Raw genomic sequence first — 18,389 nt, 5'->3', positions numbered from 1 at the left:
GCCTCATCGTATGGCACATCATGTATGCTATAGGCAATGCATGCTTTATTATCCTCCTATGACACTATAGTATTGTGCGTGGCTTCCAATGGGAAAATCCTTTAATGTTTTCCCCCACGTTCTCCTTCAATCCGATAGAGTTTACGTGAATGTAAATAGTATGTACAATTGACATTGTTCACATTCCATTCGTTTTTTACAGAATGTTTTTCCATACCAATCGACCTGAACAGGGAATTCCTGCTTGCCATACAGGACATGTTCAGTGAGCAGCAGGATCAACCTATTCAAAATGCTATAAAAGCACTAAAATGTTCATTTGAAAACATGTAATCGGTCTCTCTGTCCCACACACATGCACATTTAAATGCAAATGCACCTCATTCTGTCTTTCTGTCTTATTCCTCACTAGAACATCTATTCCTAAATATAATGTTAAATTACGAGGGCAGTTTGTTCTTGTTCTATTTGTCTTGAACAGTTAAAAAAAATGGTGATTCATGGTACATAGCCCTCTGCTTGAACTCATCAGGTGTGGCATTCATTCTTGGACAGAGAGAAAATCGTTATTCATTTGGGACTGGATGCGCATGTGTCCAATTCAGATCAAGACATGACATTTGAAACCTGCTTCACTGCTGCAGCGAATGAATTAGAGAGATGTTCCCAAAGTGGTTGCATCTCACTGAGAGAGGCCATGGAATGCTCCCAAGGGACTGGATAAGAATTACTTCGCTAGAGGCATGTTAGGGATTTCAGTAATGGTTGTAGTAGCAGCTGCATTCGACTTGACCAAGACATTTGATTGAACATACATTTACATGCAAGTGTTACATGCCAGTAATAAGCTAGGCAATATGATACTGTAGGTTAGTTGAGACATTCACACACAATTCTCATTTACAGTTTGTGTAACTAATCATCAGTAGGGTGTCTGGGTATGACCCCCTCCCATTGTTTTTCTTGCAGTTGCCATTGTTAGTTTAATAAAGCCCACATATGCATGGTTGGCTGACATGTGAGCATGTGTTAGTGGTAGTTGAACTTATTGTAGGGGCTGGCTCCACAGCCCCTACGATCCACTGGTGAGCAGCGCTCCAATTCATTAACACTTTGGGGTATCCAAGGGCAACTGCTCTGAAAGCATCATTAATGGCACAATAAGATGGACGCTTGTGTATATAGCCCACCTTTCACTAGCTACTGGCTAGCTCCCTCTAGAGAATGTTCTCAGCCTCCTGACTGGCATAATTGCTATCCTCTACTGGCTCCATGGGATTTGACATGGGTAGTAAGCACTAAATGGGAAAATTAAATTACAGTCATCTGGACACTGTAACTGCTCCATTTGAAGACACTCAGACGCTGAGCACCTCAGCTTACCACACATGGCAGTGAAGGAGCAGAGCAACACTCAAGCCCTTTTCCCCCAAGATAAATCTAGCTGGTAAATTCTTGCAGATTGTACAGACTTGATGGAAAAGGAGCCAGTATCCTCACGCTGGCATATTAAATCATAACACATTCATCATGTTTGTATAATATATTTCCCAATATCAAATGTCAAACAATAATATTTTTGTGTCTTCACAGAAACTGCCACATCAGTACATTTTCAGCTCGAGAAGTTCATACAACATTGTACTTCTTTCCAAATCTGAAGTGCCCTTCAAGTGTTTTTTGTCAGTGCCGGTGAATACTGTCTGGTGGTTTGCTTTACAACCAGTGCATCATCACAACCACAGTCCCAGGGGCTCCTGAACCTCCCGCTTGCTAAACAGGGGTAGGAGCAGCCACAGTAGGAAATGGAAGGTCTGATGCTATTCCTGTTTAGGGAAAAACGCTGGTGATTATGAATAGCCATGGATGACAGGGATTTGGAGTGAAATAAGCTGTACAGTGTCCTTGTAGTCACAGGAAATCCAAGGGAGAACAGTGGAGCTGCAGTGTCTTTGTGTACACCGTGCTTATTTTGACTCTGGGCCAAATGCTCCGGATTCTACAGAACATGGGGCTCTGATTGCCTTGCAAATGATCATTATACAAACCACAAGTGTGAGAGAAATGAACAGCAAGACACTTGTGAAGGGACTGAAGTAGCCCAGTGTTGAGGGAGACTTTTGAAAAACACTTGGAGCTAAATTACACTTTAACAAAATCACAGGAACTGTTAGACACTGCTAGAATCTTTAGAGCACTTTGAAATGGGCTGCAAAGATTTGTGGTTTCTCTAAATTGCATGCGGGCCACACAGTGTGGCGTCATATAAGTAGTTTAATACCCTGTAGACTTTGCCATCTTGCCTGCTGTGATGTGACAATGCAGATATTTCAAGCTGTTCCGATGACAAGAATTAAGTATGCACAAAGAGGTGTGACAAGCATAAGAGACAGGATATTGGCCCAGATACAAAAACTAGAGGGGCTCAGTTTAGAAAGTTTGAATGCATTTGGGAATGGAAAATATACTCCATAAACCTTCAATGAATAACTAGACTAAATGTTAACATTCTTATTATTTTACTACATGGAATGAGTGTTTTAAATATTTAATTCTCAATTAAAATGAATACAGCAGTGGAATGCAAGAAGCAAATACCCCACATTTGGAGGATTCGTAACACAGAAAGGAAATCCAACCTCAAAGCAAACACACACAAGTCAAAATGTGTTTAAAAATCTTTTTAATGCTTATATATTTTAATTTTAACACATTTTAAAGTTACAATATTCTTAAAAGCAATCAACAAGTAATCCAAAAAATGTAGCCTGTTGGGCATATACTTGTTCAGATTAAGTTGTCAATGAAAAGGTATTGAAATCATTTATCACTCCACTAGATAATCCACATAAAGTAAATCTTGACCTGACAAAGAAAGATTGGTCAAGAAACAGTTCCAGGGAAAAGTGTTGGCACAGTATCTTGGGTAACATCTGTGGAATAAGTCACACATTTTCCTGATGACTTTCATGTCAACATGTCAGTGTCCACCGTCAATGGTTGCTTTGAAAATTGTCACCTTACCGGCAGTAAAACAGCAGATGAGATGTTTCTCGGGGTTGAATTCTAATCTCTCAGCATCAGATGGTCAAGGTAATCCCAGAGAGCTGTCTAAAACAAGATCACATATGCAGCTGTGATGTCCAGAGCCATGATCCAATTGAAGCCACAGTCTTTTATTCCCTGTGGCTTCCTAGTGGGCAAAAACTGGTTGAATCAACGTTGTTTCCACGTCTTTTCAATGTGATGACATTAAATCAATGTGGAAAACTGATTGGATTTGCAAAACGTAAGACAATATAAGGGCATTGTGTTTTGTTCACCCAACTTTAAACCTAAATCCAATAACATGGACAATTTGTTTGTTGATTTCACATTGAATTCACATTAGTTGACAACTCAACCAAATGTAAATCAAAACTAGACATTTAACTGACATCTATGCCCAGTTGGTTGTGACTGAGATCAGTGGAAATCATATTTCAAGCCATCACTACTTCATTAGATTATGCATTTATCATGTTGTACAGTACATCCTCCACAGCGTATTTTTAGTAATTGTAACACACAGACATACTTCTCATTTGTGTATACAGTCAGTCAGTTAGTGGTCTGAAACATTTGTATGTCCTTACATACCCAATCCTCCTGATGATGCTGAGGGAGAAGGCTGGGCCCTACGCAGTTCTGAGAAGGCCCCTTCATTCATTTGTGAATGATAGCCCTTGATAAAAAAGTCCCTATGACTTTTTGTTCTTTTCCTCGATTTGATTAATCATTTTAAAAAACACAGATTAAAGCCTTGCTTATACATTGCACACTCCCCTCTCCTTTCAGCCTATCATAGCTAAATGAAATACTTTTTTCAAAGTGATTCTTCAACCTCGAAGTCTGAGACGATTAGGGGTTTAAGTATCGAAGGGGAAATAAATGTATTTTGGACCCGCAAAGCTTCTTTGATTATTACAGTGCAAGGTTTGTAAAAAGCCTGATATGTCCAGCCAGACACATTCCACTGAACTGGATTCCCGGGAGTGATGACATAGTTTTGTAGTTGGCCAAAGTTAGAAACAGCCTTCTTCAGGCTGACTGCCAAGTGAAGCTTTTAATTAGCAATTGATTATCACCCTGAGCCAGAAGTCTTGAACTCAACCCTCTTCTCAGATAAGGTGGGCAATTTGAAATGTTCTCTCATTCCCTGTACATAGAACTTGCTCCAATTAAAGAAGAAGTCTTATCTAGCATCTTGCTCTGCAGTTTCAGCTTGCAGGAATGGAAATATTTAATCAGAAGAAGACTATATTCCCTCCATTTTGGGAGGTGTGAGGCATACAATGTGCCTTTGCTTGGAGACCACTATGATTGGATCAGTGGTTTCTGACTTTCTCTGGCAGGGGGGTGGCATTCACTTTGGTTTCCTGTTGCAAGAAACTCATGTGGTTTCAGTCGAGAAGTGAGGGTTATACGTAAACTCTGAAGTCGAAAGAAACCACTGTTGAGGAGCCATTGACTGAGCATTTCAAAACTGCTGCAAGGAAAGTCAGTGCTACCCAGCTGCATCAATAACAAAGATTACTATCAGTGATTGTGACTCAGTAACTTGGGAAACATGCCAATACAAGCTGTAGATAATAATCCTCCCACCTAATTCCCTTTGGCCATTCTGCAACAGTACGCCCTCTCAGTCTCATTAATTTTACCTCACTTAACTCCACTTTCTGATGTCACTGAGAAGCTCTTCCTCCTTGGCTCTTTTTCAGTCTAAAGCACTTTCAACTGACCCACTTTGTTGTGTGTTTGTTCATGATGCAATGAACATACATTCTCACATTCCTGTAAGCAAATTAATTTCAAGTGGAGGCATGCCCCATGAGGAGAGCCAAACTGTTTTTGGTCATGAGCAGAGTATTAAGTGAGGCAAAAATCTCATTATCATTTAACAAAGTAAACCATTTATCCTCGGTATACTTTGGTGAGCTCAGCCAGAGTTAACAATATCCCTGAGGTTTTAAACAGTGCAATTGGCAGCTAAAAAAATCATAATTTTACTTCAGGCAGAATAGCAAATCTCAATAAAAGCCTCCACGCTCTTTTGACTTCAGATAATTTGAGTTAACAGTGGGGTTTGTGGTTTGCCATGCTGTCTGTGCTATGCCAATGTCGTTTTAGGAACAAGATGGACGGAGCTACAGATGACAAGCCACAGAATCCCTTCATCATGCAACTGTGTTTTTCTCATTGGGTCTAAAGCGATGCATAGCAAAAATGCCACTGGACTCACCATTAGTCCTGACCGCTGGAATACTTTGCAATACATTTTCTAATTGTCCTTTAGTTTGGGGATTATTCCCATATATTGACACTTACTTAAATGCAAAATACATTTTTGTTTAATTGAAACCTTTCACCTCGATCAAACCGACAGCGCCATTGTGTTTTGGTTCACCAGAAGTACATACATTTCCAATGGAATGTTGCGTTTGCCTTGCACCATTGCATTGCAGGCAAACACAAGCACTATTTATCCAACTTATGCATCAAATTGTATGCGTAGACTTGACAGAAATAGAAGCAAAAGGTAAATGTTGAACTTTTGTTGTACATACATTACTAGTCAAATGTTTGGACTCACCTACTCATTCCAGGGTTTTTCTTTCTTTTTACTATTTTCTACATTGTAGAATAATAATGAAGACATCAAAACTATGAAATAGCACATATGGAAACATATAGTAACCAAAAAAAGTGTTAAACAAATCAAAATATATTTTATATTCTTCAAAGTAGCCACCCTTTGCCTTGATGACAGTTTTTCACATTATTGGCATTCTCTCAACCAGCTTCATGAGGTGGAATGTATTTCAATTAACAGTTGTGCCTTGTTAAAAGTTAATTCATGTGTTTGAGACAATCAGTTGTGTTGTGACAAGGTAGGGTGGGTATACAGAAGATAGCCCTATTTGGTAAACTACCAAGTCCATATTGTGGCAAGAACAACTCAAATAAGCAAAGAGTGTCAGATGTGTGCATACTGGTAGCGAAGTCAGGTGCAGGAGAGCAGAGATTTGTGAACAGGCGCACACTTTATTTAAGCAAAAGTGCAAAACGCGCAAAACAGTCACAAGAATTATGTTTCACAATAAACATCTTCGTGAAAAAATAACATGGAAAAAACAAGCCAGTCTGGCGCGTCAACAATACACACGTAACACAAACAATCTTACACAAAGACATGATGGGGAACAGAGGAATAAATACATGTAGGTTGATTGGGGAAGGAAAACCAGGTGTGCAGGGAACAAGACAATACAAATGAATACATGAAAAATGGAGCGGCGATGGCTAGAAAGCCGGTGACGTCGACCACCGAACGCCACCCGAACAAGGAGAGGAGCGACTTCGGCGGAAGTCGTGACAAAGAGAAACGACTGTCTATCATTATGTTAAGTCATGTAGGTCAGTCAATATGGAAAATTTGTGAACATTTATTTTTGCAGTCGCAAAAACCATCCAGCACTATGATGAAACTGGCTCTCATGAGGACCACCACAGAAAAGGAAGACCCAGAGTTACCTCTGCTGCAGAGGATAAGTTAATTAGAGTTAACTGCACCTCAGATTGCAGCCCAAATAAATGCTTCACAGAGTTCAAGTCACAGACACATCTCAACATCAACTGTTCAGAGGAGACAGCGGGAATCAGGCCTTCATGGTCGAATTTCTGCAAAGAAACCACTACTAAAGACACCAATAATAAGAAGAGACTTGCTTGAGCCACAAGCAATGGACGTTAGACCGGTGGAAATCTGTCCTTTGGTCTGATGAGTCCAAATTTGAGTTTTTTGGTTCCAACTGGCTTGTCCTGGTGAGACAGTAGGGGAACGGAGGATCTCTGCATGTGTGGTTCCCACCGTGAAGCATGGATGAGGAGGCGTGATGGTGCTTTGCTGGTGGCACTGTCTGTGATGTATTTAGAATTCAAGGTACACTTAACCAGCATCGCTACCACAGCATTCTGCAGCGATACGCCATCCCATCTGGTTTGCACTTAGTGGAATTATCATTTGTTTTTCAACAGGACAATGACACCTCCAGGCTGTGTAAGGGCTATTTTGCCAAGCATCAAATGACCTGAGCTCCACAATCACCCGACCTCAACCTAAATGAGATGGTTTGGGTTGAGTTGGACTGCAGAGTGAAGGAAAAGCAGCCAACAAGTGCTCAGCATATGTGGGAACTCCTTCAAGACTGTTGGAAAAGCATGAAATACATTCCAGGTGACTACCTCATGAAGCTGGTTGAGAGAATGCCAATAGTGTGCAAAGCTGTCATCAAGGCAAAGGGTGGCTACTTTGAAGAATCTCAAATATAGAATATATTTTAATTTGTTGAACACTTTTTTGATTACAACATGATTCCTTCCATATGTGTTATTTCATAGTTTTGATGTCTTCACTACTATTCTACAGTGTAGAAAATAGTGAAAATTAAGAAAAACCCTTGAATGAGTAGATGTGTCAAAACTTTTGACTGGTACAATATATCCACAAAAATGTTGGATTAGATCATGGAAAAGTTTGACTGAAGAATTTATTACGCAGTACTGATGCAATGATGCTGTCGGTCTGATCGAGGCGTTAGTCTGTGGAACTGTCACTATTAATGACTCTACATGTATACATTTTCTTGCTGTGGTATGAAGATTCTTGAAAGTGTGAGCAATAGCCTGACTTTAGTCTTGAGTTTGGTTTTTGAACAACTTTAAAGGGCTGATATGTGAAGTAAGTAAAATGTTACTTCGCTAGTGCCAAGTCATCAACTGAATCCTCCCAGTGTGTATGCCAAAGCCACAAGCGTATCATGCGGTCCATGTGTAACATGAGTGAGGCTCTTGACTAGGAATTCAAAGTCCGCTATTTGCCAGAGGTGGAAAGTCACATTGGTTTGGGAATGTGGCCTGTAAGTTGTTTTTTTAACATACATTTTTATTGATCTTGTTTAACACACCTTGACTTAACCTTCACATGAAATTAAGTATCAAATGCCCTCAGTTTTATTAATTAATTTCCCTGACTGGGAAAGTCCTTTGATATATTCAATATTTAGTATAGACCTACTGGTTGAAGTTCACACCTTGGAACAGGTTTTTGTTCTTAAGTAACTCACCATCAAACATTCATGTATATACAGTACACCCTTGCTCCTTCCTGTGTTTTTGGCCCTCAATGACCCTGCTGTTTCTCACAGTTTCATACTTTCCACATTGACTAACCCCTTTGCTGTTGTTTTCTCTGCTCAAACCCTATGAGAAAACATTTTCCAGCTCAATACATTTCAAACTCAGTGTGTAGAGCATTTCCTGCAGAGTGAGGTTAACCTTGAATATCTATTGTAGCTTGACACATTTTTTTTTAACTATGAATTCTGTGAAGGCTCAGTTGAGCAGATTTGTAAACATCAATCTTTAAATAGCTAAATAAATATGTACATTTCCAACTGTTATGCCAACTTTAAACTCCTATTTATCAAGATGCTATAAGTAGGTTGATACACATACACCTCTATTACTGGAATAATATTTTAAACATGGCACCCTACCATCACAGTCTGCTATTGATTCAGTTAATCCATTTACCTTTTCTTTGTGTGTGCTGAGCTGTACATTCTCAGGGTTCTGACTCCATGCCTGTCTCCAGTTTCAGGAGCTGCAGGTGGACAGAGAGATTCTGCTGACCTCCAACCGGAGCTTGGCCGAGGAGAGCCTCGCCAGGCGACCCCGCCTCAACAACGGCAAACTCCAGCTGGCTGAGAAATATAGGGATCTGACCAATCTGGCAACCGCCTGCTGGGAAAAACAGAGTCGGCTCGGTGAGTCTACATGTGACCAAGAGAGGCAGAGGAGAAAGGAAGATTGTCTCTGTTTCTGGGTATACAGTGCCTTGCGAAAGTATTAGGCCCCCTTGAACTTTGCGACCTTTTGCCACATTTCAGGCTACAAACATAAAGATATAAAACTGTATTTTTTTGTGAAGAATCAACAACAAGTGGAACACAATCATGAAGTGGAACAACATTTATTGGATATTTCAAACTTTTTTAACAAATCAAACTCTGAAAAATTGGGCGTGCAAAATTATTCAGCCCCTTTACTTTCAGTGCAGCAAACTCTCTCCAGAAGTTCAGTGAGGATCTCTGAATGATCCAATGTTGACCTAAATGACTAATGATGATAAATACAATCCACCTGTGTGTAATCAAGTCTCCGTATAAATGCACCTGCACTGTGATAGTCTCAGAGGTCCGTTAAAAGCGCAGAGAGCATCATGAAGAACAAGGAACACACCAGGCAGGTCCGAGATACTGTTGTGAAGAAGTTTAAAGCCGGATTTGGATACAAAAAGATTTCCCAAGCTTTAAACATCCCAAGGAGCACTGTGCAAGCGATAATATTGAAATGGAAGGAGTATCAGACCACTGCAAATCTACCAAGACCTGGCCGTCCCTCTAAACTTTCAGCTCATACAAAGAGAAGACTGATCAGAGATGCAGCCAAGAGGCCCATGATCACTCTGGATGAACTGCAGAGATCTACAGCTGAGGTGGGAGACTCTGTCCATAGGACAACAATCAGTTGTATATTGCACAAATCTGGCCTTTATGGAAGAGTGGCAAGAAGAAAGCCATTTCTTAAAGATATCCATAAAAAGTGTCGTTTAAAGTTTGCCACAAGCCACCTGGGAGACACACCAAACATGTGGAAGAAGGTGCTCTGGTCAGATGAAACCAAAATGTAATTTTTTGGCAACAATGCAAAACGTCATGTTTGGCGTAAAAGCAACACAGCTGAACACACCATCCCCACTGTCAAACATGGTGGTGGCAGCATCATGGTTTGGGCCTGCTTTTCTTCAGCAGGGACAGGGAAGATGGTTAAAATTGATGGGAAGATGGATGGAGCCAAATACAGGACCATTCTGGAAGAAAACCTGATGGAGTCTGCAAAAGACCTGAGACTGGGATGGAGATTTGTCTTCCAACAAGACAATGATCCAAAACATAAAGCAAAATCTACAATGGAATGGTTAAAAAATAAACATATCCAGGTGTTAGAATGGCCAAGTCAAAGTCCAGACCTGAATCCAATCGAGAATCTGTGGAAAGAACTGAAAACTGCTGTTCACAAATGCTCTCCATCCAACCTCACTGAGCTCGAGCTGTTTTGCAAGGAGGAATGGGAAAGAAATTCAGTCTCTCGATGTGCAAAACTGATAGAGACATACCCCAAGCGACTTACAGCTGTAATCGCAGCAAAAGGTGGCGCTACAAAGTATTAACTTAAGGGGGCTGAATAATTTTGCATGCCCAATTTTTCAGTTTTTGATTTGTTAAAAAAGTTTGAAATATCCAATAAATGTCGTTCCACTTCATGATTGTGTCCCACTTGTTGTTGATTCTTCACAAAAAAAATCAAAAAAAATCTTTATGTTTGAAGCCTGAAATGTGGCAAAAGGTCGCAAAGTTCAAGGGGGCCGAATATTTTCGCAAGGCACTGTACATGGAATATTGCTGTCAGCCATGAGTCAGGATTAAGAATATAAAAATACAGCTGGATAAGAATTTATGGAAATATAATGTCTGTGTGCGGAGTGATCATAGACCAGGGAACGAGATTTTGATGAGCTGTTGTAGCTGACTATTTTTGAGGTAAGCTGCAAAATCTACAATGGTTTATTAATAACATCTAAACAACCCCAGGGTGTGTGCCTTTGTGTCTGTGGAAACACATCACAGAGAAACACTGTTCCATAACAACGCCCTAATGTCGGCTGTTTAATTTATGAGGCCCGCGCTGATCAGTGTTGCGACCTCTTGTGTGGATTGTTATTACATTTGACAGGTTGGTGGGTGAAATCTGCTGGCACTGTTGGGATCCAAACTCTGGACCTGGTCCATGCCCCTCCCCTCCAGTCCCGCTCATGGGTGTGAGGGGTGGAGGTGGGGTCTTGCAGAACTATCGTGTCCCCATGGGTGAGCTCAGGCAAAGGGGTTCCCACCTGGCTGTTCCACCTCTCTTTCAACACTAGCCAAGAGTAACCACTGGAGCATGTATGAAATAGGACTCCTGCTCCACATGAGCCTGTTTCGTTTCCCAAACAGTTAACAGGGGCGCTCCTCTGCTAAGGGAGCTGTTTTTTAAAATGTTTATTCTATTTGGCCAAAATGACTGAATATTGTGTTTCTCCTGGTTTCCTTCTTGGCAGTGTAAGAAGCTGAATGTATTCTCACGGTCAGACAGACTCGCACATCTCAGGGTCATCTTTGACTCGCTGAATCAAAGAACATGTTATTTAAACAGACAAACAAATAAACAGAATACAGAATAACATAATTTTTCTTATGGTACTGTTCATGCAACTTGCTGAGCTACCCATAAGGCCAAAGTAAACTAGGCAGAAACCTCAGTACCCAAAGGAGCGCCATCACGCTAACCTCCTCGGGCTGAGTAATTGCATGGTTTAGTCTGCGGTGGCCCTCATTGCCTTACCTCGTGTTTTCTAAGAGACAAAGGGGCCCCTTTTTGGGGCAGTCCTTCCGAGACTTGAGAGAGAACTTCAGTCTCGCTGTCTTATCGTAGCCCTTTACACTCAGTTGAAAATGGCAGATTTGGGCACTAATACTGTAAGTGCTTAAATTGAAACATAGTGGCTGTACAGTAACATGCTATACATGACGCCAGAGTTCTGGCTCTGCACTTCACAGCACTGTATGGGTTTTGACTGACAGAACTGCGCCCGACAAGAAGTTGGCCCCATCCCTCCCAGTAATTGGAGAAATTTAGAAATGTTTTGGGTTGGCTGAGTGAGGGAAATGCTGTAAATTAAGTTTTGGAAAGACAAGACATTTAAGATTATAATAAAAATACCACTTGGATGTCATAAAAGGAAGCCAAACACCCGTGAGTCCAAATGTACACTTCACATTTCCAAATCATAAAACTCATGTCATATACAGTGTCAAAGTTTATGATCACTATGTTTGATGTACAGCTACAAGATGACATAGCGTCATACCCTGGGTTGTTCTGAACAGAATGAGCCTATGTTTGTTTATTGTGAAGAAAATTTGCCGTGTCACACTTCACCTGAATGCATTCATGAACTATGTTCCCTCAAAAATGTTTTTCACTGAGCAAATTTCAGGTCTGCTGAGCGCAAACATGAACGCTCTGAAAACTTCCGGGACACATTTACTGTGGACACAGGCTGTACCCGCTTTAAGTAACAGTTTTAAGTAGGCTACTATGGCTATTTGATCATAATGTAGGACTATCAGAGTGGGCCACAATCAAAAACAATGGAGAAAATGCATCCCATATCATTTTAACATGGAAATAGCTGTTCAATCTTCAGCCTACAGTAGCAGCCAATGTGTGTTCATTGTAGCTCTACATTCTATGAGACCTTTGAAAAAAACCATGCAGCGCTTGACGTTAACTTGTTTATAACCACTTGTCCTTCAGACAAGGAGGTGACTGAAAATGGTGTGTTGTTTGATGCAAGAAACCACTTTGCAAAATAAAATGCATCATTATTCCCATGCCGTTATTACAGAGAATAAGGCAAATCATGCTACCCTCTGCCAATTGGCTACTTAGCTTATTCAAGTCTCAAAATACAACACTGCACCTTTAAGACAAAAAAGCTCTTTACCTGACTTGCTTTTGAAAGATGAAATGCACACGTTTTGTAGGAAGCAATCACTCACCCATTGCTGACTACAACTTATCTGTAACTGGGTTAATAACTCAGTAACTAGCAAAGGATATGAACAAATGCACAACTGTGCATACTTCACTACATGTAGCTCTGACTTTGATCTCAAAACAAGCCCATCCACTCAGGACCGCTCATGCTGTAAACACAGTCCAGCTCAACGTGAATGGCACAGATCCATATATGGCAATCGTCTATTTGTATATAGGCCTGCTGTAGCTCTGATTGGTTATGGCGTACCGGTCTGTGTAGAGTATGGGCCTGAGTCATGCCTGTCAATGCAATACAATCCTACTCGGATGCGTTTCTCCCTACAACAAAATCTCTTGCATAGTTAGTTTTGTATACTAAGTCTTGCATAGTTCATTTTGTTTCGGTATGTTGCATTGAAAGCGGCTAATATTGTGTTAATTTGATCACAATTCCCACAGTAAAGGGAAAAGTTGATAGTGTTAACCGACGGGAAAACTCTAGAAAGTTGAGTGAAGTTCAATCTCGTGTTTCTCTGTGCTTATATTTATTCTGCATAGCAGTCCCGGGGAGCTGCGTGCCCACACACAGTTTAGAGGGAACACTTCTCATGTCTCCATTCTATGCACACCAAAATTACGATCTGTTTCTCTGATTTGCCTTGTGAAACCTAACACTGTAAGATCATATTGTATAACATAGCTAGTTATGTTGGCAATAGAACAAGCTTTCAAATCATGCCTACCTGTCCCAGATTGCCATTTATAATGGACCATTTTTGGGATTATGTAAACAGTAAATGTGTGATGGTGGGTTGTGTTCCAAATGAAATGACTACAAGTGTGCTTGCTCTAGTTCCTCAACGGCACAGCTAGGAAAGCAAAAAAAAAGATTCTTCTTTGAGTCATAAAAGTGAATTGACATTGCTTAGGAACTGTGCGCATTTGGAGACACCAGTTCGTCCTCTCATTCAAACCCTTGTAATGTTTTTGTCTTATGTTGCACCTATATAGACCAATTCCCACGAGTGTAAAGGGTTAAATGGTAATCTTTGTTTGAACTCCACTCGGCTCTTCAACAACCCGGGCTCAGCGCATTGCGAATGAATTATTTAGATTATGGAAATTTAGGGGATCACAAAACAAAGTCTAGATTAGCTATAAGTCTCCCAGGTGCTCCAAGTCATGCAGTAGATATGAGGACAAGCATAGAAATGAGATTGCAACACCTTCTAACACTACGTCCATTCAATCCCACTCCCAACCTGCATTTCCCTACAGCCTCAGCCAGTGTTCTAGCATTCAAATCAAACAAGGAGATATGAATTATTTGTTGACTTTAACACCCCCCCCCCCCCCCCCAACTGTTGTACAGTCCAAGTGGTGCTGCTGGTGCTGCAAATCTACACTACAGGTCCGTTTTAGAATACTACTTGGCTATTTGAAGAATCTCAAATCTCAAATCTAAAATATATTTTGATTTTTTTAACACTTTTTGGGTTACTACATGATTCCATGTGTCATTTCATAGTTTTGACGTCTTCACTATTAGTCTACAATGTAGAAAATAGTTTAAAAAAACAACAACAAAAACTTTTGACCGGTAGTGTATATGAAAGGCTTTTGTCTGCTGCTCTCCCACTAGCTGGTAGTTCAAAGACAATGGCACATGACTGTGTAGATAGTTACTTCGAAAAGCCTCTTAAGACAGACGGCCCACCCCTCAGGCTGGGTTTCTGCTGCTGTAACTGTTTGCAAACTCACCAGCTAATGGTCATGGGAAAGATTGGGCACATCAATGCCAGCAGGAAACTGAGCAGTTGTCAGGGGATTTGGGGGTGGAAAGGGGCCTTCTCTTTGCTTAGCAGAGGCATGATGTTGACAGGACGACAGTAGAGCTGCACCAGTGGGGTATGTTAGAGCTCTTAAATGCTTTAGCAGAGCAGCAGCCGCTTGGTAGAGGAAGCCGTAAAACCCCTCTTCTCGAGCCTAATGGGTGAAACTCAGAAATATGTTACTTTTTCCTCAATTGGGGATAAAGCAGGTGTTGCTCAGATCCACAGATGTTTAAATCAGTTAAATTGCCGAACACCTATTTTGTTGTTTTGACGAATTTATCCATATTATTTACAGAGGAAATCTCAAAAGCACCCGATTTAAATGAACCCTCATGTACAACAGGCATGTTTTGAAGCCAATCGTCCCTCCCCTTTTACCCCCATCTACAGCCTTAGCAGCTGTCCAATGATGGAAGGAGGGTGGAATGTTCACCTTCTTGTCACCACACACATATACTGTACCAACACTCCAGCTGCACCAACAAAGCAGGATGGTTGGGAGTCCGTCCTTCCTCCACAAAACATCTGATTCTCATTTAGCCAGAGGAGAGGGAAAAAGGTTTTAAAAAAGGAAGAATTCCTGAGGCAAGAAATCGCAGAAGAGTTACACTGTGTTCTGGCTCAACGTATTGTGTGTATTGCGTAATGCAGCTTGCTTAGAGATGGAAGACATCAAGTGCGGAATGTGGTCAAGGTTGCTGTGGTCACAGGTGGACCTGCAGCCTTTGTCTGTTTGTCTGTCACTTGTCACATCAACTTCCCACCACCAGCTCACATTCTATTCTTTTCAGCTTGTTCCCACAATTGATAATTAGTAATGTAATAATCTTGTTAAAACCAGGTATAGAGTTTATTTGTTCTAATTAATTGGTATTAGATTTAAAAAGTGATCGAATTGCTCCTGAATTGTAATGTTGTTAATGCATTTCTTCGGAATAAATATTTATTTAATGTACAAGTGAATAGATTGGTTTACTTTTAAGTTAAAATTTGGACCAATAAGGTAGATTGTTAAGCTGTGGCCAACGGGAGAGTTGACCTCGTTAACAGGAGGCCTGGGGGAAAGAGACATTATCAGTGTTGGTGAAGAAAAACGATAAAAGATGATGATAAAAGTATAACAAAACGCATATCTACTGAGTTTTGAAGGGAAATACTGATTTGATTTTATAATAGAGTTATTATTTTGTTAAGAAAGACTTAGTAGAGACTGAAGCTACCGACGTGCCGTCTCATCGCGGAGGTATTTGACAGCTCGAGGTTAGCCTAGCAACGTGCGAGACTTGGAGAGAATTGCTTGTGGAAGATTAACGAGTTCATGTTTCTATGGGATATCTGTTGCTGCTAAGGAGTACTGTCTGCATTGATAGCTGTGCTTGCTGTGGATCTTGTGAAACCTGCACGGAACTGCTATAAGTTACTTCACTGAGGAAATGTCTACAAGTAGTGAGTAACCACAACGGTGGGGTGCTTCGGGACTTTGTGTGTAGTCATTTTTTTTATAGCTCCAACATTACACAAGTAATTTGGACATGGGTTGTGCACGACTCATTGTGGTTCATTATTTGTATTTCTTTTGATGTGGTACATTGAAAATGTGGTAATATACATCTTGAACCTTATATCTGTTGCATTGGTGGAGTAATTTACTGTTTCAGTGTCATTTAATGCATGGGAAATCATATCCTTATATAATAACATAAATCTATAATCAGTCTATCTGAAGTTAATACCCTAATTGTCATCACCCTTGTCACGTGAGCTCCCTCTCCGGCCTCTAGGTCACCAGGCTGCTCGTTATGGCACACACCAGTCACCATCGTTACTCGCACCTGCGCGACATCAGACTTACCTAGACTCCACCACCTTCCTGATTACCGTCCTTATATATATGAAGAATCAACAACAAGTGGGACACAATCATGAAGTGGAACAACATTTATTGGATATTTCAAACTTTTTTAACAAATCAAAAACTGAAAAATTGGGCGTGCAAAATTATTCAGCCCCTTTACTTCCAGTGCAGCAAACTCTCTCCAGAAGTTCAGTGAGGATCTCTGAATGATCCAATGTTGACCTAAATGACTAATGATGATAAATACAATCCACCTGTGTGTAATCAAGTCTCCGTATAAATGCACCTGCACTGTGATAGTCTCAGAGGTCCGTTAAAAGCGCAGAGAGCATCATGAAGAACAAGGAACACACCAGGCAGGTCCGAGATACTGTTGTGAAGAAGTTTAAAGCCGGATTTGGATACAAAAAGATTTCCCAAGCTTTAAACATCCCAAGGAGCACTGTGCAAGCGATAATATTGAAATGGAAGGAGTATCAGACCACTGCAAATCTACCAAGACCTGGCCGTCCCTCTAAACTTTCAGCTCATACAAGGAGAAGACTGATCAGAGATGCAGCCAAGAGGCCCATGATCACTCTGGATGAACTGCAGAGATCTACAGCTGAGGTGGGAGACTCTGTCCATAGGACAACAATCAGTTGTATATTGCACAAATCTGGCCTTTATGGAAGAGTGGCAAGAAGAAAGCCATTTCTTAAAGATATCCATAAAAAGTGTCGTTTAAAGTTTGCCACAAGCCACCTGGGAGACACACCAAACATGTGGAAGAAGGTGCTCTGGTCAGATGAAACCAAAATTGAACTTTTTGGCAACAATGCAAAACGTTATGTTTGGCGTAAAAGCAACACAGCTGAACACACCATCCCCACTGTCAAACATGGTGGTGGCAGCATCATGGTTTGGGCCTGCTTTTCTTCAGCAGGGACAGGGAAGATGGTTAAAATTGATGGGAAGATGGATGGAGCCAAATACAGGACCATTCTGGAAGAAAACCTGATGGAGTCTGCAAAAGACCTGAGACTGGGACGGAGATTTGTCTTCCAACAAGACAATGATCCAAAACATAAAGCAAAATCTACAATGGAATGGTTAAAAAATAAACATATCCAGGTGTTAGAATGGCCAAGTCAAAGTCCAGACCTGAATCCAATCGAGAATCTGTGGAAAGAACTGAAAACTGCTGTTCACAAATGCTCTCCATCCAACCTCACTGAGCTCGAGCTGTTTTGCAAGGAGGAATGGGAAAAAATGTCAGTCTCTCAATGTGCAAAACTGATAGAGACATACCCCAAGCGACTTACAGCTGTAATCGCAGCAAAAGGTGGCGCTACAAAGTATTAACTTAAGGGGGCTGAATAATTTTGCACGCCCAATTTTTCAGTTTTTGATTTGTTAAAAAAGTTTGAAATATCCAATAAATGTCGTTCCACTTCATGATTGTGTCCCACTTGTTGTTGATTCTTCACAAAAAAATACAGTTTTATATCTTTATGTTTGAAGCCTGAAATGTGGCAAAAGGTCGCAAAGTTCAAGGGGGCCGAATACTTTCGCAAGGCACTGTATATATATGTCACTCCCTTTACAACCCTGGCGAGTTTACAATCGGGATTCTTATTGGAGATGTCCTTCTCACCTAATGTCCCATGCTGTTTAGATATTCTAAGTAATGCCGTGAGAGTCAAATTCGAGCTTGGTGAGAGGGTAACAGTAGTATTGACTTCCAAGTTTAGATATATTTCTCCCCCTCGTTTCAAATTACTGTCAGCACTGAGGCTTATGCTTATTTGTGGGATTCAAAATACCCAGAAGGTGAATTCAGAGCTGTTTTCCTTTGAGTTGTGAATTTTGTTTGCACACGTTTGGGCTCTAACTTCTGACAGAAAGTAGGCAACAAATCTGATCTATGTATTTAGAGTATCTTATTTTTCATGTGTTTCCGACGTCACCTCCTC

At 40.8% G+C, this 18,389-nt stretch overlaps 1 protein-coding gene across 1 annotated transcript in view; it reads left to right on the top strand.

Moving 5' to 3' along the window:
* The window catches only part of LOC110533567 (VPS37D subunit of ESCRT-I), a 41,771-nt gene that overhangs the window by 496 nt on the left and 22,886 nt on the right, over positions 1–18,389 (top strand). The window contains exon 2 of the mRNA XM_021617907.2: positions 8,696–8,867. Coding sequence (XP_021473582.2) covers positions 8,696–8,867 — 172 coding nt within the window. The remainder of the gene's footprint in view (positions 1–8,695; positions 8,868–18,389) is intronic.

The sequence above is a fragment of the Oncorhynchus mykiss genome, chromosome 10, assembly GCF_013265735.2.
Source record: "Oncorhynchus mykiss isolate Arlee chromosome 10, USDA_OmykA_1.1, whole genome shotgun sequence".
Classification (NCBI taxonomy): Eukaryota; Metazoa; Chordata; class Actinopteri; order Salmoniformes; family Salmonidae; genus Oncorhynchus; species Oncorhynchus mykiss.
The sequence above is the reverse complement of the archived record's forward strand: the minus strand, read 5'-3'. Positions and strand labels throughout refer to the sequence as shown.